This window comes from Bos indicus, chromosome 18 (genome assembly GCF_029378745.1).
Source record: "Bos indicus isolate NIAB-ARS_2022 breed Sahiwal x Tharparkar chromosome 18, NIAB-ARS_B.indTharparkar_mat_pri_1.0, whole genome shotgun sequence".
In the NCBI taxonomy this organism is placed as follows: Eukaryota; Metazoa; Chordata; class Mammalia; order Artiodactyla; family Bovidae; genus Bos; species Bos indicus.
Window position 1 is genome coordinate 43649473 of NC_091777.1, and position 15992 is coordinate 43665464.

General features: G+C 42.5%; 1 protein-coding gene across 1 annotated transcript; it reads left to right on the forward strand.

Annotated features, from left to right (window-relative positions):
• The first annotated feature begins 8889 nt into the window (after positions 1-8889).
• PDCD5 (programmed cell death 5) lies at positions 8890-15683 on the forward strand. The gene is made up of 6 exons (XM_070770901.1): positions 8890-9054; positions 9987-10024; positions 12360-12421; positions 14124-14215; positions 15123-15194; positions 15491-15683. The coding sequence occupies exons 1-6, from the start codon at positions 8989-8991 to the stop codon at positions 15536-15538; spliced, it is 378 nt and encodes a 125-aa protein (XP_070627002.1). The 5' UTR covers positions 8890-8988; the 3' UTR covers positions 15539-15683.
• Positions 15684-15992: the final 309 nt, after the last annotated feature.

Below are 15992 nucleotides of genomic sequence, written 5' to 3' on the forward strand. Positions count from 1 at the left end.
TTATATAACCTCATTGTTAACACTAGCAAGGGGGTACTCTTTCTGCCCCTTCTGGTGCCTATGTCAGAAGCTTTCTCTATCTCCTTTATACTTTAATAAAACTTTATTTCACAAAAGCTCTGAGTGATCAAGCCTCGTCTCTGGCCCCGGATTGGATTCTTCTCCTCCAGGGGCCAAGAATCCCGGTGTATTCGAGTGATTCAACAACAACCTTTCAATACGGGCTGGCAGCATGTAGGATCTTAGTTCCCCAACCAGGGATCAAATTGGCATCCTTTGCATCGGAAGGCAGATTCTTAACCCCTAGACCACCAGGGAAGTCCCCCACAAAGACTTTTTAAAGACCCACATGTTTGCAAAATTTTAGAACATTGGGCAAAAAAGAAAAATATTCTAAAAGCTTCCAGAAGGAAAAAAATATATGAAGGAACAAAATTAAGATTTTATTATCACCAACACCAAATGTGAGAAAACAGATGAGACACATCAATACCTTCAAAGAGACTGAGTAATAAATACAATTGAATCATGGACTGACAAGAAAACAAGCAGTTGTGGTGAAGTTTATTTGAACAATTAGCAACAACAGTGGGTTGTACATCAATTAGATAATGCCATTTTATCTACATTAATTTATTGAGTGTAATAATTGTAGGTGTGCATGAGAATGTGTTTTTCATAGGCTACATATACTTAGGGGTGAAGTGACACGCTACCTGAAAGTTACATTCAAATGGTTTAGAAAAACTGTGTCTGTGTATGCACATTTGTGTGTGTGTGTGTGTGTGTGTGTGTGTGTGTGTATGCATGCACAGCACATGTGTATAGACAGATACAGCAAACGTGGCAAAATCTTAATGATTAGTGGAGCTATGTGAAGGACATACAAGTGTTCTTTCTACCATTCCTTCCATTTTTTTTTTAAGATTTATTGTTTTCCAAAATGCAAAGTTAAGGAATTTCAAAAATACAATGAATACATAACAAAGTTGTAAAGGAAAATGGCACATATACACAATGGAATATTACTCGGCCATTAAAAAGAATACATTTGAATCAGTTCTAATGAGGTGGATGAAACTGGAGCCTATCATACAGAGTGAAAATGGCAAATAATTTAAATTTTTTTAATTTAAAATAATTCAGACAGAAAACTCTTTTGTCTATAAGTTTATAATCAACCAAGCAATTAAAGTATAAGATAAATATTCAGACATGCAAGGACATAGAAATCTTACCTACTAGCTTTTTTTCTTAGAAATTTACTTGAAAATGTGGAACACCAGGGAAATCCTAAATTCTATTTGTTTATGGCTATGCTGGGCTCTCGTTGCTGCACTCAGGGTTTCTCTAGTTGAGATCAGTGGGGGCTTTCTCTAGTTGAGGCAAGATGAGGGAACGTCCCTGGTGGTCTAGTGGTTGACAATGTACCTACCAGTGTAGGGGACAGGTTTGATCCCTAGTCTGGGAAGATTCCACATGCTGAAGGGCAACTAAGCCCATGTGCCACAACTAGTGAAGCCTGTGCACCCCAGAACCCAGGGTCTACAACAAGAGAAGCCATGGAAATGAGAAGCTTGTGCATCGCAACCAGGGAGTAGCCCCCACTTACCTCAACTAGAGAAAGCCTGAGTGCAGCAATGAGAACCCAGCATGAAAGTGAAAGTGAAGTCGCTCAGTCGTGTCTGACTCTTTGTGACCCCTTGGACTGTAGCCTACCAGGCTCCTCTGTCCATGGAATTTTCCAGGCAATAGTACTGGAGTGGACTGCCATTTCCTTCTCCAGCAGATCTTCCCGACCCAGGGATTGAACCCAGGTCTCCCACATTGTAGACAGATGCTTTACTGTCTGAGCCACCAGGGTAGCCATAAATAAATAAATCGAATTTAGGATTTCCCTGGTGGTCCAGTGGTTAAGAATCTGCCTGCCAGTGCAGGACCCAGTATAGCCATAAACAAATAAACAAATAGAATGTAGGACTTCTCTGGTGGTCCAGTTAAGAATCTGCCTGCCAATGCAGGGAACACTGGGTCAATCACTGTTCGGAGAGGATTTCACATGCCACAACTACTGAGCCCAGGGACTGCAACTACTGAGGCCCATGTGCCCTAAAGCCAGAGCTCTACAACAAGAAAAGCCACTGCAATGACAAGCCCATACATTACAACAAAGAGTAGCCCCCACGTGCTGCAATGAGACAGTCTGCCTGCAACAGTGAAGACCCAGGGCAGCCAAAAATAAATAAAAATTTTAAATGGAATTAAAAAAAAAAAAAACTGGATGAGGGCTAGAAAACAGAGAATCCAAGAAATAAATCCAGAAGGACAGGGATGCAGCAAGCATAGAGAGAAACCTGTCCAAATTAAAGAGGGGGGAGGAAGGCCTTTATAAGACAGGTATCTGATGATAAGAGTGGAGTCCGTCAGAACACACGACATGATGGAGAGTTGAAAAGAAATGTTCGATTTTCTTTGATAAAGAAAAACAAAGGCACTCCCCATTTCACTGCAGCATTATACACAATAGCATTATACACAATAGCTGTGACATGGAAACAAGCTGAGTGGCCATGAGTGGATGAATGAATAAAGAAAATGAGGCATATATAAACAACACAATATCATTCAGTCATAAAAAAGAAGGAAATCCTGCTATTTGCAACAACATGGATGAACCTAGAGGGTACCATGCTACATGAAGTGTCAGATGGAGAAAGACAAACACCGTATGATTTCACTTGTATGTGGAATCTGAAACAGTGAACTGAAAAGCAGTCACGGATAATATCAAAACAAAGTCATAGATGCAGAGAGCAAACAAGTGGTTGCTCGAGAAGAGGAGGGGTTAGAAGGAGCAATGAAATATGTGAGGGAGATCAAGAGGCACAAACTTCCAGTTACAAAATAAATGAGTCACAGGATGACGTGTACAGCATGGAGAATATAGTCAATAATTATGTCATATCTATGTTTGGGGATCAGGAAATGGCCACCCACTCCAGTATTCTAGACTAGAAAATTCAATGGGCAGAGGAGTCTTGCACGCTCCAGTCAATGGGTGAAAGAGTCAGACACAGCTAAGCACACACATCCATGTATGGTGACAGACAGTATCCAAACTTGTTGTTGTGATCATTTTGTAATGCATAGAAATACTGATTCACTGTGTTGTACACCAGGAGCTAACATAGTGTTGTAGGTCAATTATACTTCAAACAAACAAACTCATAGAAAAAGAGATCAGATTTGTGGCTACCAGAGGCAAAGAAGGGGGTTTAAGAGGGCAGGAATTGGATGAAAGTGGTCAAAAGTTACATCCTTAGAAGTACTAAGGATGTAATGTACAACATGATTCACATAATTAACATTGCCATATATTATATATGACAGTTGTTAAGAGAGTAAATCCTAAAAGTTTTCATTACAAGGAAAAAAAAACTTTTTTTTTTCCTTTTTCTTTTATTTTGTACCTATGTGAGATGATGGGGCTTCCCAGGTGGCTCAGTGGGAAAAGAACCTGCCGGCAATGCAGGAGACACTGGAAATATGGGTTCAATTACCAAGTTGGGAAGATTCCCTGGAGGAGGGCACGGCAACCGACTCCAGTATTCTTGCCTGGAGGATCCCATGGACAGAGGAGCCTGCTGGGGTACAGTCCATAGGTTGCAAAGAGTCAGACACAACTGAAGCTACTGAGCACTGAACATATGAGATGATACATATTCACTAAACTTATTGTCATAATCATTTCACAATGTATGTAAGTTAAATCATTATGCTGTACACCTTAAGCTTATACAGGGCTGTAGGTCACTTATATCTCAATAAAAAGGATGGAAAAAGATTCAATTTCGCTCGGTCGTGTCCGACTCTTTGTGACCCCACGGACTGTAGCCTACCAGGCTCCTCAGTCCACGGAATTTTCCAGGCAAGAGTACTGGAGTGGGTCGCCATTTCCTTCTCCAGGGCATCTTCCCAACCCAGGGATTGAACCCAGGTCTCCCGCACTGCAGGCAGACGCTTTACTGTCTGAGCCACCAGGGAAGCCCCTCAATTATGATTACAGATTAGAATATCAATAAGATGCAGCACAGATAACAGAACTTGGGAATGTAGAAAAAAGGATATGAACTTACTGGGAGGACAGAGATGCTGATGTCTTCTTCATCTTTAAAGCTAGGAGTCAAGAGACACTATCTATACCTGATGAAATAAGAAATACAAGTTGTAAGTGTATTGCTTAAAGATAGAACAATCAACAACTTTGGAACTAAAAATAGTAATATGTGTATTAAGAAACTAAGGAAGAGAAATAAGTGTTGTGCAGTGTGTTAAATCCTTAGCCGTCATGGATGTTATGCTTAGACATTTCCTAAGTCATTTCCTAAGACATTAGGAAAATGTCTAAATTATATAAATGAAGACATAACAGCATAGGTATATTATTTAAATATATATCCTCTTAACTTATTTCATGATTCTGCATTTGCCTTCTCCCCATGCCCATAGTTCACGGTCCAGCCTCAATGGTATCCCTGCAGTTCCTTAAACATTGCAGGCTTCAACTTCAAGGTCCTTGCATTTCTGTCCCCTCTCCCTGGATTCTCTTCCATATGATATCTTTGTGACTCTCTGTCTCTCTTCCTTCAGGTCCTTATTCAAAAGTCACCATCTCAATGAACACTTCTCTGACACCACTCCTGTCCTCACTACCTGATGTTTTTAATCTCAATACACAGTTAATAAAAGAATAAATGAAAGAATATCTACAGAGTCAGCTAGGTTTACCTTTGGGGAACTAAAAATGTGTTGGGTAGGAGTGCATCAGGAATAGCTAGCTTTCCTCATAAATAAGTGACTTTCTAAAACCATATTATTTTGACCATGGTTTTACAAAATAGGAAACCATTTTAAGACATTGTGAAAGGGAAAAAATAGCACTATTGATAGGTATAACTATAATATGTAAATAAGACTCTGTATATATATATATAGTTTTATATATGTGTATATGTATTCACAAGTAAATTCATTGCTTAATGTTTTCATTATTAAATAAGAAAGAATAAAAATGAACATATAGAATGTTCATCTGAAGGAACTGAAAAGAAAATAACAGTGGAAATATGAAAATTAGGTAGAAATTGACAAAAATAGATTTAAAAAGTAATCAATACTGATAAATTTTGAGTTCCTTGGGGGAAAAAAACAGCAAAATACTAAAATGACTAGAAAGTATATTCAAGAAAAGGGAGGGAAGAAGGGAGAAACATTATTCACTCTCAAAAAGGAAGAAAATTCTGACACAGGGTACAGCATGGATGAACCCTGAACACATGCCAGGGAAAGAAGCTAGTCACAAAAGGACAAATAGTACGATTCCATTTCATGAGGTACCTGTTGATAGGGCCCAAATAGGGTCTCATTGATAAGATGGCTCGTTATGTCGACCTCACAAATAAGGAATAAATCACAGTGATCTGTGAGACTGACCAAATTGCCCAAATAGCATCCTGTTATTTCACTGGGGCCTATCTTCCCAAAGCTTCAAGACCACCAGATTACAGACCTCCTGCTACTTGACCATCCCTTCAGAGAATTTTTTCATTGGTTGGGTATAAGAAGGACTCCATCAGAAAGGAAGAATACTGGTCCTCCTTAAGAGCCACTCGCCCTCTCTTTTCCCTCTAATAAATTTCCTTTTCTTGCGTGACTGCCCTGCTTGCTCTCTTTTTCTCTGCACTCGCCTTACACCTATCATAGGCAAATTTGTAGAATCAGAAGGTAAAATGGTTCAAGGTCTGGAGGAAGAGGGTATTGGGAGTTGTTATTTATAGGGCATTGGGAGTTGTTGTTTATAGGGCATAGTTTCAGTTTTGGAGAAGGCAATGGCACCCCACTCCAGTACTCTTGCCTGGAAAATCCCATGGATGGAGGAGCCTGGTAGGCTGTAGTCCATGGGGTCGCTAAGAGTCGGACAGGACTGATCGACTTCACTTTCACTTTTCACTTTCATGCATTGGAGAAGGAAATGGCAACCCACTCCAGTGTTCTTGCCTGGAGAATCCCAGGGATGGGGGAGCCTGGTGGGCTTCCGTCTATGGAGTCGCACAGAGTCGGACATGACTGAAGCGACTTAGCAGCAGCAGCAGCAGCAGTTTCAGTTTTACAAAATGAAAAGCATAGTAGAGATCGTACAAGGTGAATGTATTTAACACTACTGAACTGTACACTTAAAGTTGGTTAAAATGGTAAATGACGTATTATATTTTGCTACAACCAAGAAAACAAGCATGTCACAGGGTTAGGGAGCTAACATTCCCCCCAGCAGGAACCAATGTCTCCAGGCCCGAAGTGCACAATCTTACTGCCAGGGAATTCATCCCAGGACAGCCCTGAGTGTTCGTGTGTGCATGTTTGTGTGTGAGCATGTGTGTGTGTGTGTGTGTGTTGGGAGTGTCCCCACAGTTCACACCACATTTCATAGCTCCTGTGCCAACCTCTGAGGAAAGAAAGTGAAAGTGAAAGCCACTCAGTCGTGTCTGACTTTTTGCGACCCCATGGACCATACAGTCCATGGAATTCTCCAGGCCAGAATACTGGAGTGGGTAGCCTTCCCCTTTTCCAGGGGATCTTCCCAACCCAGGGATTGGACCCAGGTCTCCCACACTGCAGGGGGATTCTTTACCAGCCGAGCCACAGGGGAAGCCCAAGAATACTGGAGTGGGTAGCCTATCCCTTCTCCAGTGGATCTTCCTGACCCAGGAATCAAACCGGGGTTCCCTGCATTGCAGGCGGATTCTTTACCAACTGAGCTAACAGGGAAGCCAGACTCGTCTGATTCCCAACTTCAGCCTCCCAAGTTTGTTTTAACTTGGCTTCTCCATGCAGGATGACCAGCGAGTCTCTGTTTGCTCCAGTCCCACCCTCAATCCATTTTCAGTGTACAATTTAACATTTCTTAACAAATTTAAGCGGAGAAGGCAATGGCACCCCACTCCAGTATTCTTGCCTGGAAAATCCCATGGGCGGAGGAGCCTGGTAGGCTGCAGTCCATGGGGTTGTGAAGAGTCGGACACGACTGAGCAACTTCACTTTCACTTTTCACTTTCATGCATTGGAGAAGGAAATGGCAACCCACTCCAGTGTTCTTGCCTGGAGAATCCCAGGGACGGGGGAGCCTGATGAGCTGCCATCTATGGGGTCGCACAGAGTGGGACACAACTGAATCGACTTAGCAACAGCAGCAACAAATTTAAGAATTATGGGCCTTCATCGGGTTTCAGTGATTAAGACTACGGCTTCTACTGCAAGGGGCACGGGTTCCATCCCTAGTTGGTGAACTAAATTCCCTTGTGGATCTAGACTACTAGCTTAATGTTTTCTAGAAGATGAGTTCATCCAACCCAAGGGATGGACAAAATTCTGGTGATGGCTAAGGAAAACAAAATTGTGCAACCATCACTGCCGTCCAGTTTCAGCACATTTTCCATCATTCCACTTAGTCTAAGCACCCGGATCCTTATCCACCAAAGGGGATAACAGGAGCCTAGCACATTATAGGCTTAACAAATTTTACCTACAGTTATAGTTGTGGAAAATTCTGAAAGAGATGGAAATACCAGACCACCTGATCTGCCTCTTGAGAAACCTGTATGCAGGTCAGGAAGCAACACTCAGAACTGGACATGGAACAACAGACTGGTTCCAAATAGGAAAAGGAGTATGTCAAGGCTGTATATTGTCACCCTGCTTATTTAACTTATATGCAGAGTACATCATGAGAAACGCTGGAAGAAGCAGAAGCTGGAATCAAGATTGCCGGGAGAAATATCAATAACCTCAGATATGCATATGACACCACCCTTATGGCAGAAAGTGAAGAGGACTAAAAAGCCTCTTGATGAAAGTATAAGAGGAGAGTGAAAAAGTTGGCTTAAAGCTCAACATTCAGAAAACTAAGATCATGGCATCTAGTTCCATCACTTCATAGCAAATAGATGGGGAAACAGTGGAAACAGTATCCAACTTTATTTTTTGGGACTCCAAAATCACTGCATATGGTGATTGCAGCCATGAAATTAAAAGATGCTTATTCCTTGGAAGGAAAGTTATGACCAACCTAGATAGTATATTGAAAAGCAGAGATATTACTTTGCCAACTAAGGTCCGTCTGGTCAAGACTATGGTTTTTCCAGTGGTCATGTATGGATGTGAGAGTTGGACTGTGAAGAAAGCTGAGCGCCAAAGAATTGATGCTTTTGAACTGTGGTGTTGGAGAAGACTCTTGAGTGTCCCTTGGACTGCAAGGACATCCAGCCAGTCCATCCTAAAGGAGATCAGTCCTGGGTGTTCATTGGAAGGACTGATACTGAAGCTGAAACTCCAGTACTTTGGCCACTTCATACGAAGAGTTGACTCATTGGAAAAGACTCTGATGCTGGGAGGGATTGGGGGCAGGAGGAGAAGGGGACGACAGAGGATGAGATGGCTGGATGGCATCACCGACTCGATGGACATGAGTTTGAGTGAACTCAGGGAGCTGGTGATGGACAGGAGGCCTGGCATGCTGCGATTTATGGGGTCGCAAAGAGTCAGACACGACTGAGCGACTGAACTGAACTGATTGATAGTTGTTGATGGTAGCCTGTTTCTGGGTTATTATCTTTTCCCACACACAGCCGGATCTTAACCCTGCCGGCGTCCACGCCCGCTGAGCACACGCTTGCAGCTGGGAGCAAGAACCGAGCTCGGGAAGGCTCGGCGCAGCAGTTCTGCCCTACCTCCCACCGCCTGCAATCGCGGATTCCGGCTTCTCCCCAGTCCCTGGCTGGGGCGGGCTGCGCGGCTCTAGGCTTGATTGGTGATGCCTGGGCGCTGCGGGCGCCTGCGCAGTGCGGAGGGCGGTGCGCGCGCAGAGGGACTGCCGGCGTTCCCTCGGAGAGAGTCGGAGCGTGTTTGCTGCTGCTCGCCCGGGCCGGCCGCAGCATGGCGGAGCAGGAGCTCGAGGCGCTGAGGAAGCAGAGGCTGGCCGAGCTGCAGGCGAAGCACGGGGTGAGCGAGCCCAACACCCGCCCAGCCTGTCCGCTGCTGGGCGCCGCCCTCACCCGAGATAGAGGGCGCGGCCCCCCAGCGGAGGCTCCAGGCGTCTCTGCCCCGGGGCCAGGACCCCGCCTCCGCCCGCGGCGGCCTTCTGGTAGCCTCCGAGCCGTCTCGGCCCCTCTGCCCGTCGCGTGGGGGCTCGGGCGGCCACCGAACCACGTGCTGCCCCGGGCTGGTCGGGCGCGGGCCGTCTCTCACCCGCCCGGCCGTCTTGCGTCCCGAGCGGAATGCTCAGCTTCTCCGGTCTCTCGGTGCCCTTAGCTAATGGACCTAGCCTACTTGACTAGTGTTCCAGCCGAATGTTGTTTAGAATACAGTTGGTTCGACCCGAGGGGTCGACAGACATCTTCTGGGGGGTCTTCCTTGTGCCAGGTGCAGAGGGTACAGCGGGGAACATCGCCCGACGGAGTTGACAGTCCTGAGAGCCAGGCACTGAACACTAACCCCGGAGATGAAACGCCCAACTAATGACTCTGCTGTGCGGAAACCCGGAGTGAAGTGTTAGGGATGCAGCGGGATAGCCTGGCAGGGAGCGTTGTTTCATCATCAGCGTCCCCAATACCGAAGCACATTTTCTTTTCCAGAAATTATTCTTTACACGTTAAATACGGTTTCGTAAGAGGGGCTCTTCTCCTTAATATCTGTTTGTATTCTAAAACATTCTGTTAGATTGAGACTTTAGAAGTTCATCAAAACAATTGTAGTAAGTGGAAACTTATCTTTTTACTTCTGTGAGGCCCAGCTTATAATTATTTTGTAAGCCCATCTCTCCCACTGCAGGAGCCTGTTAGGTACCAGAAACAAAATAAAATAACGAAATAAAATAGTTCCTTCCCCCCCCCACCCCCCGTGAAATTTCTAAAAGATAAAATTGTTTTTTTCAGGATCCTGGCGATGCAGCACAACAGGAAGCAAAGCACAGGTACCGGCTGGAACTCTGAATGTAGAGGGGCCCTCCCTTTTTTTTAATTAAGAAATAATTGATTTAACATTAGTTTCCGTGTACAGCATGCTGATTCCATGTTTGTTTATATTATGAAGTGACCACCACAGTAAGTCTGGTTAACATCCATCACCACACATAATTACACATTTTTTTTTCTTGTGATAAGAACTTTTGAGATTTAACTCTCAGCAACTTTCAATACTATTAACTATATACAATTCAATACTCTCTAAGTATAGTCACCACCCACTCTATACATGACATATTACATCCCCATGGCTTATTTATAACTAGAAGTTTGTACTTTAGACACCTTCACCGGCTTTGCCCACCTCTTGCTCTGTTTTCTATGTCTGTGGGAACTCTGAACTCTTTGAAGGGTGGTTTCACCTTTTTTTTTTTTTACTTTAGTTTTATTCACAGATGTGTGAATCTTAAAGTTCTTCCTGGCATAGGGATTTTTCCAGACCCATCCCTATTAGTTTGTCAATTAAGTATGTATGGAACCCCGCAGTACTTACTACTTCCTGTTGGCAATTACTGATTGATGTTTCTCTGCTAAACTGTGATTACCTTAAAATAAGCATCCTAATAGGACCACCTCATAGGGGTGTTGTGAGGATTGCAGGGGAACCAAGGGTACAGAACCCGCCCCAGGATTCTTTCGTGAAGAATCCCATAGACAGAGGCGCCTGGCAAGCTACAGTCCATAGGGTCACAAAGAGTCGGAGGCGACTGAAGTGACTGAGCACCTACACACAAGAAATAGTAACTGTTTTTCCTGTCCTCAGTGTTAGTTTATCTCAGCACGTGGCAGAGCACCTCACACGTGACAGGTTTGTTAGTTAGCCCATCATGCTACCTTTTTCCCTAACTCTTATAAAAAACACAAAAGGTAAAATTAACCTTCTTAACTACTTCTGAGTGTATCATTCAGTCGTATTAATCATATTCTCATTGCTTTGCAGCACATTTCTAGAACTTTTTCATCTTACAAAACTGGAAGTATACCTATTAAACAACTCCCTATCCCTCCCTGCCCCCAGGCTACCTTTTATTTTTCACCTGGCACAGCACACACACAGCATGTGGGATTATAGTTCCCCAACCAGGGGTGGAACTCATGCCTCCTGCATAGTAAGTGCAGAGTCTTAACCACTGGACTGCCAGGGAAGTCCCCCATGCTACCCTTTAATTCATTCGTTCATCCATCAGATACTTACTGAGCACCTGCTCTGGGTCAGGCATTGTGCTGTGTCTACAGAAATAGGCAAGATGGAGAAGGTTCCTTCCCTTCTGTATGTAGCTCACATTAAAGGGAAAGACACATTGGTAAGCACCTGGGATAGTGCTAAGAAGGAAACAAATCTACTACATGAACTTCACTGATTCTGAAGATGGGAATTTTTTTTCACGTTTTAACATATCTGAAATTCAGATGTGTTGCATAATTGATTGCTCTTCTGGATTCTTCCAAAGAGGATTTACCTTTACTTCTGCCATCACTGGGGTCATTTCTAACCTTAGACCTCTTAAAATTCTCTGCTTGATGTTCTTTCCCTGCCTCCACCCTGCCTCCAGAAGGAATTCAGACAGCAAACCTACAAGGCTAAAGCTTAAAGTCAAGAGACACTTTTTTCTTTCTCCACTCAGGGCTGAAACTGATGAATGCATACTTTCCTTTCTGCATAGTGGTTTATTTCTTGTTGCCCTTGTACAGCGGATTCAGCCTTCTAATTCAGCCAAAGAATCTCTGCTTTTTTCTGTGTTAAGTTCATATTAAATTTCTTGAAGGGCTTCATTTGAAAAACAATTTGTGCTTTAAAAAAATTTGAAATCACTGTCCTGTGAATATGAAATAGTTCCTGCCTGGATAGGTGGGAAGATGCAAGGGTAGAAACGGGTATAATTGTAACTCCCCTCCCAACCCAAACTAGAACTGAGAATCTTAAAACGTGGAATCTGGTCATACCTTGGCCACAGTTACCTGTGTCTTCTTAACATGGTCTCCATGAACCTCAGCTTCTTTATCTCTAAGAAAATTACACGGATTAATCATTCGTCTCTGTATTTGCCTGAAATCTCACTACAAGTTTCTAGCCCTTCTCACACACTGGGTACTTAATAAGTATTTATAATGGTGGTTGAACTGAAACTCCCTTCTGAATTGGGAAACGGTGAAGTTTTACCTTTCAAACTCACAAAATATAAAACTGGCTCTTGAATAAGAATGGACTTGTTAAATTTTTCTGTGTTCAGTAGGAATGCTGGCAGCTTAGTTCTAATTTTGCTTGACCTGTTTTTCTTGTAGGGAAGCAGAAATGAGAAACAGTATCTTAGCCCAAGTTCTGGATCAGTCAGCCCGGGCCCGGTGTAAGCATCTTCGGTTTTCTTTATAAAACTGGTTTGAGTTATTTGAATAGGGAGATGTATATGAAATATTGCTATCTCTAGATTAAATTCTTGTTTAACCTAAAAGCATGTGAGATACAGATTATTTATAAGAAGTGTTAGGTTTATAAACCTAAAGAAACATACTTAAGTTGTTATTAAAAGTTCCAGCTCCATTCTCTCCTGCTATTGAAATGATCTCCAAGTGCGTGTAGTGAGCCCTCCGTTGTTATAGAGTCAGAACCCACAGGTACAGAAGGCCGATTGTAGTACACCGTTTTATATGAGGGACCTGAGCATCTTCAGATTTTGGCATCTGCAGGGAATCCTAGAACCAGTCCTTTCAGATACCAAGGGATGACTGTATTAGATAAAATTTATTGGCGATAACTCTTCAGGCAAGTCAGTCACAAAATTCTGCTAGCAGTTGACCTGGGTGATGGGGGCTTTGGTTTATTGTCCAGGCAGATCTTGGAGATATTTTGGCTTTGGTTGCAGACCACCACAGTAAGCAAGTCATACAAATATTTTGGCTTTCCAGTGCATATAAAAGTTTTATAGTCTGTTAAGTGCAATAGTATTATGTCTTAAAAAAACAAGTATACATACCTTAATTTAAAAATACCTTATTGCTAAAAAATGCTAATCATCATCTGAGACTTCAGCAAGTCACAATTTTTGTTTTTCAATAACATCAAAGATCATTGATTACAGATCACCATAATATATATAAGAATTACAATAGAAAATTTGAAATGTGAAAATTACCAAAATGTAACACAAAGACATGAAGTGAGCACACACTGTCAGGAAAACAGTGCCAGCAGACTTGCTCAAAGCAGGGATGTGGGATGCCACAGACCTCCATTTGTGGAGACTGCTGTATCTGTGAAGCTCAGTAAAAGGAGGTATACCTGTATTCTCCTTTTGTGTTGTGTTTTTCATCACAAAAAATAAAACCATTAAAAAAGTTAAATGAGCCAATCAGAATGAAACATTATCTTCTGTATTATAACTTGAAGCCCAGCTTAGAAGATGCAGCCCTGGATGGATCACCATGATTGTATATGCGTAGTAATATAGAAATTCGCGAGGATGGGTTGCTTTTGAGGGCTTCCCTGGTGGCTCAAGCGGTATAGAGAATCTGCCTGCAATGCAGGAGCCACAGGAGATGCAGGTTTGATCCCTTGGTCAGGAAAATCCCCTGGAGGAGGAAATGGCAGCCTACTCCAGTGCTCTTGCCTGGAGAATCCCATGGACAGGGGAGCCTGGTGGGCTACAGTCCATGGGGTCACAAAGAGTTGGACATGACTGAAGTGACTTAGCATGCATGCAATATAGAAATTGCTCTTCGTGGAACAGTCATGGTTTTGCTTTGTTTTTAAAGCATGGAGCTTAGAGTCTGAGCCCCCAAGTTTAATCTTGGTTCACCACTCCATCTCTGTGGTCGTGACTGAGGTTGACAAAGCTGAACTGTGGTTTACACATTTTTAAGAGGAGTAACAGTAGCATCTGCCTTACCTACCTTGCTGGTCTCAAGACATCAAGAAGTCTGAAGTGCTTTAGAAATGTTAGTGCTTAGTCTCAAGGAATAAGTGCCTTTAGTTCTGACTTCTTTTTATGCGTGTTTGTGTGTGTGTGTGTGTGTGTGTATATATATATATATTTTCTTCTTCCTTTTTAGTAAGTAACTTAGCACTTGTAAAGCCTGAGAAAACTAAAGCAGTAGAGAATTACCTTATACAGATGGCACGGTATGGACAACTAAGTGGGAAGGTAAGCTTGACCTGCCTTGAGGCAGTTTTAATCTGTTGTTACCTACTTTACCAAAATGTATCCTCAGAAGGTCAATTTCATCTCTTTCTGGTTACAGAATTCTTGTTGAAGCAGTTTTTAAAGGCGAGAATAGTGTCTACCGTAGATCCTAAAAGATAACTCTCTTTTCTAAAATCCTCTGCTGCTTTCCTTTTCTGACATTGTTCTGGAACCAGTGACTATTAGGGTCAGATAGCCTAAATTGCTTCTACAATGGAAGCAAGGTTTGTCAGCAATACTAATTAAAATTGGGAAAGTTATGCTTGTTTTGCAAATGAAGAAGTGCTGAATTTCCTGGTTATTCTGTGCATTGCCATACTGCCATGAGGGATATATTCTGGCAACCCTGATCTTCCTTCAAGATCCAGACGAGCCCCACCAGCACTGGGGAGCACTCTGCCGCCACCATAGCCTGCAGAGATCAACCTGCCCTGAACCCTTTACACTGAGAACACGTGTGGAGGGGTGACAGAGGCTTCATCTTTTTTGAGTGACTTCTCTCCTGCTTTTAAGCTTCTCAAGGTCTCGGTGCGGAGGTGGAGTATCTCTGTCCCATTCACTTAACACAGTGGTGTAGGTGGTTGTCAGTCTGCTAGTGGTGATGAAGGGGTTCTTAAATACCTGTTAACCTTGGATTTTTTGAGGAAGCTAACTGATGGATACTTTTCCTCCCTCAAATGAAGACCAGCAGAGCAGATTTTAAGTGAAACTTAAACCAAGAGTTATAGCCAGTGGTTTCAGCCAGCTGTCCCATTCTCCTTCCTTCTTGACCTCTACCTCCACATCCTGGAAGGATTGAAATGATTCAGTCGGCTAAGGTCAATTCTTTGTCTTAAAAAAGCACTGTTTTTCTCTTTGATTATCCTAGGTATCAGAACAAGGTTTAATAGAAATCCTCGAAAAAGTAAGCCAACAAACAGAAAAGAAAACAACAGTTAAAGTAAGTTTCCCCCAAAGCACACAACAAAAGAAAGATTGATATTTTAAATACGTGTTACATCTGCATGTAGTGTGTCAAACATTTTAGCCCATAGACATTTTTGTTTTACAACAGTGGGAAGTTTGGGGAGAACGTTGCATTGAGGGTCTAATTTTCAAGGCTCTTTGGTTGGTCTGAAACACTTAAGTTATATTAAACACAAACAGAAATGTCTTTCTGTAGTGGGTAGGAATTTGTTTTCTCAGAAAATCTGAGTTGTTTTATGAAACATGATACTCGTTTAATTTTCCCCCCAGTTCAACAGAAGAAAAGTAATGGACTCTGATGAAGATGACGATTATTGAATTTGTCTAGAGACTGGAACTTAACGAAGTTCCAGTATTATCTAGGAGATAATACTTGGCAGAAGTTAAGATCTGGTGGTGTGTTTACTTTGTTTATTGTCTATATACCTTTTAAAAATAAACTTGTTATGCAAAATAGAAAAATTTGGACAAAGTTGTTTTTCTACCATAGAGAAATGAGCAGAAGATCTGCATTTAAAACTTGTCCTTCCCTATCAAAAGCTTTGAACATATGTAGCAGCATGAATATATCCTTCATACTTGTGACATTAGTGTTAAGTGGGAAAATGACCTTAGCAGAAGTAGGAGCTGCTCCAACATCTTCAGTGAGAAGAAAATAGCAGCATCTGTAACATCGTAGGTGTTAAGACTCATGGATTAAGCTAAGTCAGTTTTAGTATTTCCAAGACATAGGTTCTGAAAGCAGATAAGACCTTTTTCTTCCTGCAGATAG

Bases quoted from the DNA above. Each gene is read 5' to 3' on its own strand.
- PDCD5 (XM_070770901.1), top strand. From the start codon at position 8,989: ATGGCGGAGCAGGAGCTCGAGGCGCTGAGGAAGCAGAGGCTGGCCGAG. The intron at 9,055-9,986 runs GTGAGCGAGCCC...TGTTTTTTTCAG, and splicing joins AGCTGCAGGCGAAGCACGGG to GATCCTGGCGATGCAGCACA. The intron at 15,195-15,490 runs GTAAGTTTCCCC...TTTTCCCCCCAG, and splicing joins AAAAGAAAACAACAGTTAAA to TTCAACAGAAGAAAAGTAAT.